This window comes from Anguilla rostrata, chromosome 3 (assembly GCF_018555375.3).
Source record: "Anguilla rostrata isolate EN2019 chromosome 3, ASM1855537v3, whole genome shotgun sequence".
Lineage (NCBI taxonomy): Eukaryota > Metazoa > Chordata > Actinopteri > Anguilliformes > Anguillidae > Anguilla > Anguilla rostrata.
In genome coordinates this window covers 59,708,086-59,722,148 of record NC_057935.1, presented here as the reverse complement: position 1 = coordinate 59,722,148, position 14,063 = coordinate 59,708,086, and the positions used below count along the sequence as shown (strand labels likewise).

The 14,063-nt window shown below is 44.5% G+C and overlaps 1 protein-coding gene across 4 annotated transcripts in view; it reads left to right on the top strand.

The window, feature by feature from the left end:
• The window catches only part of chd3 (chromodomain helicase DNA binding protein 3), a 34,262-nt gene that overhangs the window by 12,671 nt on the left and 7,528 nt on the right, over nucleotides 1-14,063 (top strand). For 2 of the 4 annotated variants that reach the window (XM_064328862.1, XM_064328859.1), the window contains exons 20-39: nucleotides 524-655; nucleotides 918-1,035; nucleotides 1,179-1,303; nucleotides 1,495-1,726; nucleotides 2,296-2,465; nucleotides 2,928-3,105; nucleotides 4,503-4,589; nucleotides 4,882-4,967; nucleotides 5,082-5,215; nucleotides 5,572-5,716; nucleotides 6,407-6,569; nucleotides 6,904-7,049; nucleotides 7,500-7,728; nucleotides 8,054-8,158; nucleotides 8,433-8,564; nucleotides 9,114-9,222; nucleotides 9,840-9,972; nucleotides 11,427-11,622; nucleotides 12,394-12,557; nucleotides 13,008-13,134. In XM_064328862.1, coding sequence (XP_064184932.1) covers nucleotides 524-655; nucleotides 918-1,035; nucleotides 1,179-1,303; nucleotides 1,495-1,726; nucleotides 2,296-2,465; nucleotides 2,928-3,105; nucleotides 4,503-4,589; nucleotides 4,882-4,967; nucleotides 5,082-5,215; nucleotides 5,572-5,716; nucleotides 6,407-6,569; nucleotides 6,904-7,049; nucleotides 7,500-7,728; nucleotides 8,054-8,158; nucleotides 8,433-8,564; nucleotides 9,114-9,222; nucleotides 9,840-9,972; nucleotides 11,427-11,622; nucleotides 12,394-12,557; nucleotides 13,008-13,134 — 2,911 coding nt within the window. The remainder of the gene's footprint in view (nucleotides 1-523; nucleotides 656-917; nucleotides 1,036-1,178; nucleotides 1,304-1,494; nucleotides 1,727-2,295; nucleotides 2,466-2,927; nucleotides 3,106-4,502; nucleotides 4,590-4,881; nucleotides 4,968-5,081; nucleotides 5,216-5,571; nucleotides 5,717-6,406; nucleotides 6,570-6,903; nucleotides 7,050-7,499; nucleotides 7,729-8,053; nucleotides 8,159-8,432; nucleotides 8,565-9,113; nucleotides 9,223-9,839; nucleotides 9,973-11,426; nucleotides 11,623-12,393; nucleotides 12,558-13,007; nucleotides 13,135-14,063) is intronic. The other 2 variants (XM_064328860.1, XM_064328861.1) reach the window with 2 other exon arrangements.

Sequence of the window (14,063 nt, the reverse complement as noted above, 5' to 3'; positions counted from 1 at the left end):
CTATTTGACCTTCATATGGCCTGTCTTAGAGTATGCATCCCTGGTGTGGATAGGTCTTGTTATAAAGCAGAATGCTGGATCTGTCCTTGAACGGCCTATACCTGTTTCGGCTGTGTGTTTATTAGTGGCTTACTGGAGAACCTTGTTGCTGTTCTAATATTGCTGATGTACCACAGAATCTCTTGTCTTATTTAGTATTTTCTTCTCAAACCTGCCTCTTCCAGGTGTCCAAACAAAACTATATTCAAATATATTGGTTCTGAAGTCATTTCATGAGGTGAAAGATGACATGGATTCACAGACTCAATGCAGCATGGACGCCTTTCTCTTTTCTCCTTGCTTCTGTCCCAATCTAATGTATTTAGAATAGCTTCAGCAACTGTAGTCTACACCGCCAAGACTGTGTGCTCCTACAAGCTATGTGCTCCTACAAGCAAGCCTGCCATGTATTTGTCAGTGCTTTCAGAATGCTAACACTGACGCCAGTGTTATTTTGCCTGTGGTTATTGTTTGTGGTGTTTAGGAGGCGACTAAGACAGCTAGTGGGGCGTATGAGGGCACGGCTCTGACCAAGGCGTCAGGAAAGCTGCTGCTGTTACAGAAGATGCTGAGGAAGCTGAATGAGCAGGGTCATCGAGTGCTCGTCTTCTCCCAGGTAATGCGAAACTATTACTGCTGCAAAGTCATTTTGGCGTCCAAGGACGGTGCAGGTCTACTGTGAAGGCATGGATTTATGTGCTGGAGAATTGGGGTGCAGGTTATTAGTTGTGTTGATTGAGGGCTGAGTACGCAGAAGCTTCTGTTCAGCTTTGTATGTGAAATTCTGCTGAGATAAAGCAGTCACACCCCTCCACCCTGACCCATCACCCCCACCCCCCGCACCCACACACACACCTTTCCCTTCTTTCTGTCCTCAGATGACCAAGATGCTTGACCTTCTGGAGGACTTCCTGGATTTCGAAGGCTATAAGTATGAGCGCATCGATGGGGGGATCACGGGTGCCATGCGGCAGGAGGCCATTGACAGGTTCAATGGTGAGAGGCGTCATTTCCTCCTCCTCTGGATACAAGACATTGTGTTTGTTTCTGTGGCATTCGGCGATGTGCTATTTGTGCAAGCTTTCTTTCTGTGCATTTACATCTCTCACTTTCTCTCTCTCTCTCACTCACTGTTTCAGCTCCTGGTGCATGTCAGTTCTGTTTCCTGTTGTCCACACGGGCAGGAGGTCTGGGCATTAATCTGGCTACTGCTGACACGGTCATCATTTTTGACTCAGACTGGAATCCCCACAATGACATTCAGGTATTCTTCCCATCTGTCTGCCTATACCTGTCACTCAACCCTTACAGTGACACAGAAAGTACTTCTTCCATTTCACATTTAATTGGACCATTAGTTCATGCCACATTTGTTGCCCCTTTGACTTGTTCACTTCCCCTCTTCTTCTGTTATATCTCTCCTTCCCCATTTCCCTTTCTCCTGTTTTCTTGCAGGCCTTCAGCCGCGCCCACCGCATCGGCCAGGCCAACAAGGTGATGATCTATCGCTTTGTGACTCGAGCTTCAGTGGAGGAGCGGGTCACCCAGGTGGCCAAGCGAAAGATGATGCTGACACACCTGGTGGTGCGGCCTGGGCTGGGGTCTAAAGCCGGGTCCATGTCCAAACAGGAGCTGGATGACATCCTCAAGTTTGGCACTGAAGAGCTCTTCAAGGATGAAATTGAGTGTAAGCGAGCCTGGAATGTGAAGTGAGGAAGGTTTGGAAGCAAAGGGGGCAAGGAGGAGGGGCCCAGACATGAGGGGACAAGTGGAGGGGTTTGGGAAATGAAGGAGTGGTTATAGGTAGGGGAATGTAGGTATTGGAGTTAGACAATGAGATAGTTGGGATGAGGGGAAGAGGGACAACTGGTTACGGAGAGGGGGAGATAAGGAACAGGAGTTATGGAGAAGGGTAGAGCAATAGTCAGGGTTATGGAGATGAAAGAATGATTAGGGAGGTGGAGAAAATAACAGGGGCTGAGTACAGGAGAGTGGAATGATCAGGGAAGAAGAGGATTTGAGGTTTTAAGGTAAGAATATGCATAGGACACCTGGCAGAGCGGAGAGTGAGGCCAAAGCAGGGAGTTACTAGTTTCTTTTTCTTATAGAGTTAACAGAGCACACTGTGATCATTCAGCCATGAGCAGCATATGTTTGTAAAAGCCCTAACTCTGTTCTTACTGGGTGTCCCTGTTGTCGTTTGTATCCTTGTTGTCTGTCACCCTGTCCCACTGTCCTCTCTCTGCCCCTGCCCAGCGGGGGAAAATAAGGACGAGGACAGCAGCGTGATACATTACGACAGCACAGCCATCGAGAGACTGCTGGACCGTAGCCAGGATGCCACGGATGACTCAGACATGCAGAACATGAACGAGTACCTGAGTTCCTTCAAGGTGGCCCGGTACATGGTGCGGGAGGAGGACAAGGTGGGTGAGATTGAGAATATGTCAAAATGGAGGAAGGAGAAGGGCACCAGGGAGAGAGAAGTCGAGCGCCTGTGCTCATTTAGTGTTACCTAGAGAGAGAAAGACTGATGGTTGATTGAAGGAGGTAGCCAAGTTAAAGGAATGGCACAAGATGTGGCCCAGTTATACCGAAGGACAAAGGGACAAAGGCAAGTACTTCCAAGCCATATGAGTAAGAACATGATATGTCTACAGTATATATATATATATGTATGTATATATATATATATATATATATATATATATATATATATAGATATATATATATATATATATATATTGGCCATTAATTTGTTTGACACAATAACTATATAATTAATATTTAAGATCGCATAATTTTAAAGGCTCTGTATAAGCTCTCTGTCCTGCGTCTGTGTCTGTGTGTATGTGTGGGTGTGTTTGCGTGTATGCGTATGTCTGTAGATTGAGGAGATTGAGAGGGAGATCATCAAGCAGGAGGAGAACGTGGACCCAGATTACTGGGAGAAGCTGCTGAGGCACCACTACGAGCAGCAGCAGGAGGACCTGGCCCGCAACCTGGGCAAGGGCAAGAGGGTCCGCAAGCAGGTCAACTACAACGATGCTGCACAGGAGGACCAAGGTACACACACCTGAGAGACAAAGACAGCAGGATGTGGAGCAAGAGGGAGAGGTTAGGAAAACATAGGCGGAGGGACTGGTGGAGGAGACATGGAGGGGAGGAGGAGGAGGAGGGGTGAAGAGAAAAGGAAGGAAGTAATAAGAAAGAGGGATATGAGTAAGATAGAGGTGGAAATAGAGGAAGAGGATTACAAGGAGAAAGACAGACAGTGTCTCAGGGTCTGGAGTGCAGAAGGGCATCCTCCTGGATTTTTCAATGAAGGCATTGCACCACAGTAAAGGTGCAGTGCAGAACAGGCGAGCATCTGCAGATCGGAAACCGGGGCAGACCATCTCCTTTTACATTACCGTTGCCGTTTTTTCTTCCTGTATGAGCCATAGGCATTGTGTTTGTAATGGCAATAGGTAAAGCACTGTCTGAATTTGCATTGTCCCATTTGTGTTTTTGTGTGTATTTTTCTCTCTCATTTTCTCTTATGAAATGGTTTCAACCATCTCACAGACTACAGCTTTTATTCTGCAGTATTTCTCAAAAGCATAATTAGTTGTGAATAACACACTAAATTGTTTATTTGATAAGAGGCTTTGTGGTAGCAGTTTGAAAGTGTTGCAATCTGTCCTTTATCAGATGCTTTTCAGTTCAGTGTTGAGTGTATAATTTCTTCGTAATTCTCCTCTGTTTTGTATTTCGAAGAGCAGGAGACAGTCTCCCCTAAAACAGAATCTGTATGTATTACGTTCTTCCCAGGTACACCTATATATTTATGACAGGGTCTTTTTAAAATAAGATCAATTAGCCCTGTCTTTCTACATCCATGTTTTTTCAAAATGTTTGTAATAGCACCAGCCAGGTAATCACACTATGCATCAAACACATGTCTCAATTTTTGACTTACTTTGGGTCAAAATAATAATCTTAAATCTTTAGATTTAGAAAAGTAACTGTGAGGGAGGCTTGTGTCTTGTAATCTGTGACTCTTTCCTGTGCAAGTGAAAATTTGTACCAACTTTCTCCTCTGACTTTGTCTTCTTTTTTCCCCTTGTTCTTCATATTTAATTTGAATGTACTGTTATTGTGGGGGGCGATATAGCTCAGGAGGTAAGACCGATTGTCTGGCAGTCGAGGTTGCGTTCAACCCCGCCTGGATGTCAGTGTCTTGAGCAGACACTAACCTACTTAATGCTCTGGCGAATGAAGGATATTAAAGCGCTTGGTAAGCCTATATAAATGCAGTCCATTTACCATTTACCATTTGTGCCATTCCATTGTTATTTCAGTAGGCTGGAGATAATTTGTTTTTAAAACGAACTGTTTTGTAGAGCAGTTCCAATTGCCTAGCTGAGAGCAGTGTAGCTGATGGGCCTAGCCTATTGACGGTACACCATGTGCTGTTTCAGAGTGGCATGCTGATATTTCAGATAACCAGTCCGAGTATTCAGTGGGCTCCGAGGAGGAAGATGAGGATTTCGATGATAGGCCAGAAGGTATGTCCGTCTGTCTGTCTGCAAAGCCACTGCTCTGCTATATTGAGGAAAAACCTCAGTATATTGCTTAGTCATGTTTTATAGACTAATGGCAATTTATTCCCCTGCCAAAAGTCTTGTAAACATGGATTTGGCTTGGGAATAAAAAAAAAAGAGACTGAGATGCTTGGCCTTTTTACTGTAATTCCCATCACTTAAACAATGGCAAGAGTACAAAATAGAACATTACAGGCGTAACCAATGTGCATGTTGGACACGGTGATGTGATGGACCTGCTCTCTGTTTTTCTCAGGCCGCAGGCAGTCACGGCGCCAGCTAAGGAATGAGAAGGACAAGCCACTGCCCCCCCTGCTGGCCAGGGTGGGGGGTAACATTGAGGTAAATGCTATTATAAGCATTGCTTTTTGTTCAAGGTTAATTAAATGTCCTTACAGTCTCATTAAGATAAATTAAAATTTTATGTCTCTATCTGTGACTTCCTTCTCACTCCAGGTCTTGGGCTTTAACACTCGTCAGCGAAAGGCCTTCCTGAATGCAGTGATGCGATGGGGCATGCCTGCCCAAGATGCATTCTCCTGCCAGTGGCTCGTCCGGGATCTACGGGGCAAGACGGAGAAAGAGTTCAAGTAAGGCGGTAGAGAGTTGAGGGCAATAGTAGAGATGAGGGAGGGTTGGGGTGAGGGCCAGAGAGAGGAGGGACGAGATGAAGTGAAGATCACGTCTGTAGCACTGCTACTGCCGTTCTTCTGCTATCGCAAAGCTGTATGGACTATGCTGTCTTACTGTTTCTACTATTCTCATACAGACCATAATAATTTGTGCACAATCTTTTATTACAGGCTTATACTTATGTCTTTTCTGCTCTTCTATTCCATCCCTCAAACCTGTTCCCATTCCTCTTCCTTCTTTCTGTTACTCCTGTCTCTTCATTGTCATTCTCTGACTCTCTTACTCTCTCTCTCTCTCTCTCTCTCTCTCTCAGGGCATACGTCTCTCTCTTCATGCGACACCTGTGTGAGCCAGTAGCAGACGGCTCTGAGACGTTTGCGGACGGGGTGCCGAGAGAAGGGCTGTGCCGGCAGCCGGTGCTCACCAGGATCGGGGTCATGTCTCTGGTCAAAAAGAAGGTCAGCGTTCAGAGGTCACCAAGGAAGGGGTAGGAAGTGGCAGAAAAGCAGGTGATACCAATAGGTAAAGTTAGCAAAGAGGAAAACGTGCACAGTGCATCCATGCAGAAATCCTGAGGTAAATTTCTGGAGTAATGTTGAGATAAACTGCTCCAGAAAATTTTCTCAAGATTTCCACATGGATGCACTGTGCACATATTCTTCATTGATACGCCTGGGATCCAATGAGTACCCTTGTTTCACTTTTTACATTAATTTTTTTTTTTTTTTACAAAAGTCATTCAATGAAGCAAGGTAACATTCCAGATTTTCTCTAGGTAATATTAGCAGTTGATGGATAAGGGTTGTAAACATTTCCCTCCAAAAACTACAAATAGATAAACATGTCAGAATAGAGCAATGCCATTAATGCCTGAAGTCTACAAAATAATTTGTTTCTGTCTGGTTTTCCATAACTGGTTGCGTCAAATGGTTTTGAGAATGTTGTGCACTGAAAAGTGATGAAAAATGATAGCAGCAATTTATTTTCACTTTGAAGAGGGTAGAGTCACAAACATCTCTGATACATTCATTCCATAAATTCATCGAATGCAAGGTACAGTTGAGTTACACAACCTTTTTGCTGTACTCTGTCTTTGGATTCCTCTCCATGTGCTTGCCTTACATGAAACTGTGGTGATGTTTGTCCAGGTCCAGGAGTTTGAGCACATCAATGGGAAGTGGAGCATACCAGAGCTGAAACCGGAGGTCAGCGCCGACTCCAAGAAATCATCCCGTGCCTCCTCCCCCGTCAAAACTGCCACGCCAACCCCAGAACCCAGCTGCAACACCACCCCCTGCACCTCTAAACCAGGTTCGGCACTGTCCATTCGTACTCACATACTGCACAGCAACTTATCTCCAGCAGGGGGCGCTCAGGCACTTCTAATGCTACCTGATATTTTACAATTAATGCACTGCTTAGTCAGACACCCACACACTGCTAATACACACGAGGTATGGCTCACTTCTCTTCTGGCCTGGAGAAATGACTCATAGCTTGCTATAAATTTGCAGTGCTGTTGTCATTCGGATGCAATGCTGCAGAAACGTTGTGATTACATGAGAATAACACTCCTTTGAGGAAGTCTGACGAAGTCAAGCACCTGGCATGGTGACCCACCGTTTGTCTTTTTCTGTGTCAACAGCCACCCCATCTCCCCCTGACAAGCTGGAGAAGAATGACAAAGAGGCAGAGAAGGAGGAGGGCGACAGTCACCTAGGGCCCGAGAAGGAAACAGAGAAAGACATAGAGAAAGAGAATGAGAGCAGTGACACCACGGACCCAGTGGATGTAAGAGCTCAGGTCCACCTGATGTGAAACTACAGGGGGTCCTGCCCCCTGTGTGCCTGGCACCTGGGGCCATGGGCTTGGAGGGGCACAATATCAGTTTAGCCAGCGTATTAAAAAATGGCAGGCACTCAGACACAAATCAGCATTTGTCCTTAACTGTGACTGACAATTAAAAATGACTTTGTTTTTCAAAGTTAAGGAAAAATGTTGATTGAATACAGGTCACTGTTTATGTTGTAATATAATAATGTTTATGTAAGTATTATGTAGTATTCCTGAAGGTAATGTATTACTTTGATGTGGGTAAATCTGATGACCACGCATCTGTTAAAGTCTGAGAATGTAATTATAAATAATGACGTCATTTATCAAGACAGTCACCGCAACTGATAATTTAGCATTCCATTTTAGTCATCTGTGCTTTATTTGTGCAACTGTCTCTCCCTTCAGCCTCCAATCACGTGTAAGGAAGCATCACAGGATGAACCTCCCAGGGAGAAGGCAGACTCAGAAGAGGGAGTCACGCCCGAGGAGGAGACGAAAGATGCACCTGACCTGCCGGCAGCCCCGTCTGAGGAGAAGAAGGTAGAGGAGGAGAACACAGAGCAAGAGCCCAGCGCTGAGCCAACACAGTCTCTACCTCCCACAGCACCCCCTTCTGTTAAAGATGAGAAACAAGGTACTCTGACTCATACTTTTCACAACAGCATCCACAGTCAACTCAGCTGTTTTTGTACATGCAGTACAAACTCAGAGTTTAATTCACAATGACGTAATTCTCACTAGCTTCCTTCATGTGTGTCCCCCAATGGAACTTCCAGATGAAAAGCCGCAATTTCCTTCACATAGCCCAACTATGCAGTGGGATACATACCAAGATGTCCTTCATCATACTCATTTTGCTGATAAATTTAATTTGTTTATTCATGGTATATTATGAAGGATATCAGTTTCCAGCCCTCATTACGGGGCAAAGCATTGAGAACTTGCTCTTGCTATTGCAGAGGCAGAGAAAGCAGAGGAGGAGAAATCAGAGGAAGCCATCACCCCCTTGCAAAGGACGGACAGCAAAGACAAGTTGGAAAGCCAACCTCCTGAGGTTATGAAAGGTGAATAATGATACAATTCACTCTTTTATTCTGTTATCTAGGGCTTAAGTACAAAAAAACATTTTCAATATAAACTTCAGTATCTCAATCTCATTTTATTATTAAAGGAAATTTTAAATCATAAGGTAATGGAAGGGCAGCATAATTAATTAGACAGCATAATTAATTAGACTGAATGTAAAGTTCACCTGTTTAATGTCAAAATCAAACAGGGCTTAAGCAGAGCATAGCTGTGGTGATCAAGTATACAGCTTGCGCTATATGTGTCCCGCAGGTGCAGAGGAACAGAAAGGAGAAAAGGATGCTGGGAAGGACGGCAAGGGCCCGAAGGAGGAAGTTGTCAGGGGCAGCGGAAAGAGTGAGCGGCCACGGTTCATGTTCAACATCGCAGACGGGGGCTTCACCGGTATGTCAGCCCAGTCATGCCAATGCATGCCTCTGCTCACCTCCCTCTCTCCACAGGGCTCTCCCAGCCCTGGGGTTATAGAGGTTCAGGAAGCACACAGCTGTACTTCATCCTGCTCATTGGGCTTTCTCTTCATTACCGTAAATTGTAGAATATAGGTTGTGCATACCTTTGATCAACTACCCTTCTGCTGAGGTGGGACTTTCAATGCAACAGCCATTTGCAGTTCTCATGTGCAAATTACTGAGTGTTAGTTTAAATGTCCACATATGTGTTTGGACACTACATGGATTGCAGGGTTTTTTTTGCTATTCTAATGAGCTAATGTACTCCATCTTAGAATACAGCAGTGCGTAACTAAGAACATAGGCCTTTGTCCCACAATACACCATTTCCTAAATGTCTGCAATCCTCTGGCTTTGTTCACATATCATTTGAATAATGATAGCTAATATGCAATGGAAATATGATGTGTGGTCAGGGCTGGCATGGTGTATTGATACAACATTGTTTCAATGTTGGCTGAATGTTGTGTCTGCCTGCCCACAGAGCTACACACACTCTGGCAGAACGAGGAGCGAGCAGCCATCTCCTCAGGAAAGATGAATGAGATCTGGCATCGGCGGCATGACTTCTGGCTGCTTGCAGGCATCGTGCTGTATCCTTGATAACCATCGCTGTGGAGCAGCTCTCTGTGTACCAGTGTCTGTGATGTATTTCTTCAGTGAGAGATAACGTTATACTTTTCCTTTATCTCAACACAGATGCTTGTCCACACCTACTCTTCGAACCCAATAGCCTTTCTCACCATGTGACCATCTGCGGTTACAGGGTTGTTATATTGAGAGGAGGGGATTATATTTTCTATTTTACTTTTTTCTGTAGCTGATTTATCTGCAGACACAAAGCTGCAGAACTGATGAGCTTTGAGGAATAGCCTGAGGAGATTAAAATGAAAAAGAGAAAGTTAATTAGATCATATATCACCTTGGAATTCATTTTAGGTCCTTTGGTCATTGACCTCTTCTGTGACATCATTAGCTACAGCTATGACTGTGTGTAATGCTTGGAAATGCTGTACTGTGTCCTTACCTAGTTCCAATTGTATTTTGGAAAAGCCCCTATTTCCTTTAACCTCCTTCTCCTTCCCATTACCCTCTCCCTTATACCACCCTTCCGCACCTTCATTTGCACATTCCCCTCATCCCTATGTCTCCTCATTCTCCCAAAACATCTGTTTGTTCCCTGCGCCGCTTTTCCCTAACTCTCCTGAAGTCACGGGTACGCGCGGTGGCAGGACATCCAGAATGATCCACAGTTTGCCATCGTCAATGAACCTTTCAAAACTCAGGCCAACAAGGGCAACTTCCTGGAGATGAAGAACAAGTTCCTTGCTCGCCGTTTCAAGGTGAAAATATGAATCAAAACAAGGGGGGAATGAGAGAGCGAAAGAGAGAGAGAGAGAGAGAGAGAGAGAAAGAGGGTCTATGATTTCCATGTACTCAGCACTTAGCTGAAGTAATTTAACACTATGTCAACAAGCTAATGGAACCGGAGGGACAGTCCCTCCAGTAGTTGTTTGTGTGGTCATTTGTCAGTGACTATGCCAAAACCAGTGCATGTCAGGGTGAGAAATATTGAATGTTGGTGCTGATGGCTGCATTTACTAAATACTCTTCCTGTTATTGCCTGTTTCACGTTTCACATCCTGTTCTCTACATCCTCATTCCTTTCTCTTGCCTATCCCTCTCTTCTCTTTTTCATTCCTGCGCTTTTGTGTGTGTGTGTGTGTGTGTGTGTTTTAATGATGAAAGCAGGATTATGGACTAACATTTTATTTGCAAGGTCCATTTAGTCACTCTTGAGCTGCAGTTGAAATCGTTTGTGGTTGGTTTTGAACATCACAAACACTTGCCAGTGAGTGTTTCAGTTGGCAGAGTATTCCCTGCTTCATCATGGCTGAGGAATGACTCTGATTGGTGGCGTGCCTGTGGTCTGCCTGTGGGCAGCCCTCCATGCCAAAGGCTGCACAGTCCAGCTGGCGGGCTAAAGAGTGAAAATAAGTGAACGGAGTCCGCACACATTTGAGTGGATGTGCATGTTAGTCTGTACCCTCCAGAACTTGCTGCGTTGCAGAAATAGACCTGTGACTGGTCAATCCCAATTGGGTTAATAAAGGGAAGTGGCATATACATTTGTTTAAAAAATGATGCAAATGTCAAGAATTAGTATTATGAAGAAAGAACACCATCACAATAATTATTCAAAATGTTGTCCCTTTTGTCAATTTAAAGTATCTTCTAGGTATAAAATAATGTGTGCTTCCCCTTATTTTTGTAGAAATCACCTTGATCCCCTGTTACTGCAGATTTATTTATTTATTTATTATTAGGAGTTAATGGAGATTTGCACTGAAGAAAAAGTATTAATGAAAACGTTTTGTCCTAAAATGAACATAGTTGTAGTCATTATGCAAAATGACCAAATCTAGATGAATCAAGGTATATTTTGTCCTATTAAAATATATTTTAGCACACCTGCATTCGGTCCTATGGATTTAGACAAGATTGAGTTTGCAGTGGTTACTCACATAAGGAGGAAGGGGAGACAAACAACATTTTTTTGGGTTTTGCTTCATTGTATTCACAATGTAGATTTCACCAGTTTTTGTCTTTCTCTTTCCCACCTTTCATCTCAAACCACCCCTCCATCCCTCCATCTCTAACCACTCTACTCCCTGTTTCTTTTGTGCCCCTCCCCACCTCCTTCTCTGTCTCCTGTTCCTTTGTTTTTGTTTCTGTCTCTCTCCCCCTCTTCTGGGGCCTCCTCCTTTCATCTCCTCCTGTCATGGTGCCCCGGCAGCTATTGGAGCAGGCCCTGGTGATCGAGGAGCAGCTGCGCCGGGCAGCGTACCTGAACATGACTCAGGACCCCAGCCACCCCGCCATGGCCCTCAACGCGCGATTCGCTGAGGTGGAGTGCCTCGCTGAGTCCCACCAGCACCTGAGCAAGGAGTCGCTGGCCGGGAACAAGCCCGCTAACGCAGTGCTGCACAAAGGTGAGGGGCTGTGTGTGTGTGCGTGTGTGTGTGTGTGTGTTTTGTGTGTGTGCTGTGTGTGCGTGTGTGTGTGTGTGCTTGTGCGCATGTGTGTGTGTGTGCGTGTGTGTGTGTGTGTGTGTTTTGTGTGTGTGCTGTGTGTGCGTGTGTGTGTGTGTGCTTGTGCGCATGTGTGTGTGTGTGTGTGTGTGCGTGTTTGAGTGTTTGCATTTGTGCGTGTATGCGTGGGTGTGTGTACGCGTGCATGTGTGTGTGTGCGCGCGTGTGTGTACATGCATGCGTGTGCATGTGTGTGTGTGTGTGTGTGTGCATGCATGGGTGTGCATATGTGATTGTGTGCGTGTGTGTGCATGCATGGCTGTGCATGTGTGTGTGCATGTGTGTGTGTACATGCATGGGTGTGCATACGTATGTGTGTGTGTGTGCGCATACGTAGAAATGGGAACAGTGTTGTGAGGGACCCTAGATTAAGTTCTGTCATATTCTTTTATGAGTTTCTAAATCTAAATTTGCATCCACTTGGGCTGAATTCCATGCTTCTCCTCTGCTAGGCCCAGATATTTCCCAATTTCAGAATTACAAAATTAATGTTTCAAGTTCAAACTGTCGTGTTTTTTTTAGCATTTTTGTTTTAAAGCTGCATATTGCACAATAATTTACCCTTTTTTTACTTTAGTTTTATCCAGTGCAGATAACCCAAAACTCACTGGGGAATGCCTGTGGCGCCTGACCACTCTCTCTCTAGCATCTGATTGGCCGTTGTAATTGCAGTGCTGAACCAGTTGGAGGAGCTGCTGAGCGACATGAAGGCAGATGTGACGCGGCTGCCTGCTACCCTTTCTCGAGTCCCGCCCATCGCCGCCCGGCTGCAGATGTCTGAGAGGAGCATACTGAGCCGACTGGCCAACAAGGGCACAGAGACGCACACCCCCCCGGTAAACACACACACACTCACACGCACGCGAGCTCGCAACATCAGAACAACCAGAATATCAAGAAACCGCACGCACATGCACACACACATACGCACATAACTCGCACCACTCCCTCACACATGTGCACTCTTTATTACTCACACTTAAAGCACTCAGGTTTTCCAGCTCATAGCATATTCATTGTATTACACGCAGTAGGCACACATACGCCACTCACTGTGGCCGCATGAAATCTCCACAGTGCCCTGTGTATGCGCTGTAAACAGAACTCATCACAACAGAGCAAAGGATGAGATATACTCACTCCCTAAACACAGGTCAACAAAGCATTAAGACAATAATCTGTACATTTAGTGCACAGCGGTCAATAAAATGATAGCTATAACTTTTATGCACACGCTGGTCAGCAGAAGTCTTATAAAATTATATTTTCTTTTTGTCTTTCTATAGCCAATTCCCCCAGGTCCTTATGCCACACCGCAAAATTTTGGGGCACCCTTTACCCCTGCCCCCACAGGAACCTTACATCTGGGCGGGGCAAATTACAGTCAGATGCCCCCTGGGTCTTTCATATCAGGTAAGTGGCAGAGTCCATCCCCACAAGAAGCTTTCCAAAGTCTACTGAAGAATTTACTAATGTGGTTTTATGGCAGACAGACACAAACGCACAGTTAACTCTTAGTGTTGTCCAGGGTTAGGAATGCTTCAGTCGGCTGAGAAAGGTAACCTCTCATCTCGCACCAGAAAGCCCCTCTTGTCTCCCTGTTAGCTGCACATGAAGTGTGTTACTCGGACACATGTCTGTGTGAGACTGGCTTGTGAAGTGCAGTGGGATTAGAAGAGGCAGCTGGCATCACATCTTTTAGAGGAGAGCTCATGCTTGTCAGCGGTGATAACATATAGGCATATGGGCATTCCATATTGGGGAGAAAAATGGGAAAAGCATTCAAAAGTAAAATGCAGTTTTTCAGCAATAAGAGTTTTAAGATATACAAAATTTTTTTGGAGTGATCAAATACTGGACCCTTGCTATAAGACACCCTTGGTGTAATAATATTCTCAAATAATAATTTGAAGATGTTATGCATTTTCTCAGGTGTGTAATGATTCATTTTCTAGATTCATTAAATACACAGCCAATTACATGCGATAGCATCCACTCAGTAAACTCTCAAAACTAGTACCTTGAACATTGTTAAATTATATTTTACTTTCATTTAGTTTCAAGTTATAATTTATTGCAGACATAATTATTAGAATTTTGTCACAGATTAGCATACTGCAGACTTTTTGGTTTAGTCTAGTCTAGTTTTTACTAGATTCTTAAACTTTTAAAGAAAAGAAAATACTTGTTTTATCAGATGGAACTGTTGAGTAGTTCCAGCCATATTCATTAGTAATTCTTCAGAGAAAAACTTTGGAAAATCTGATCCATGATATGCATGTATGTACAGTATTTGCGCATCTGTTTCTTCCGACTGGTGTACCATCACTCAGAATGGTGAT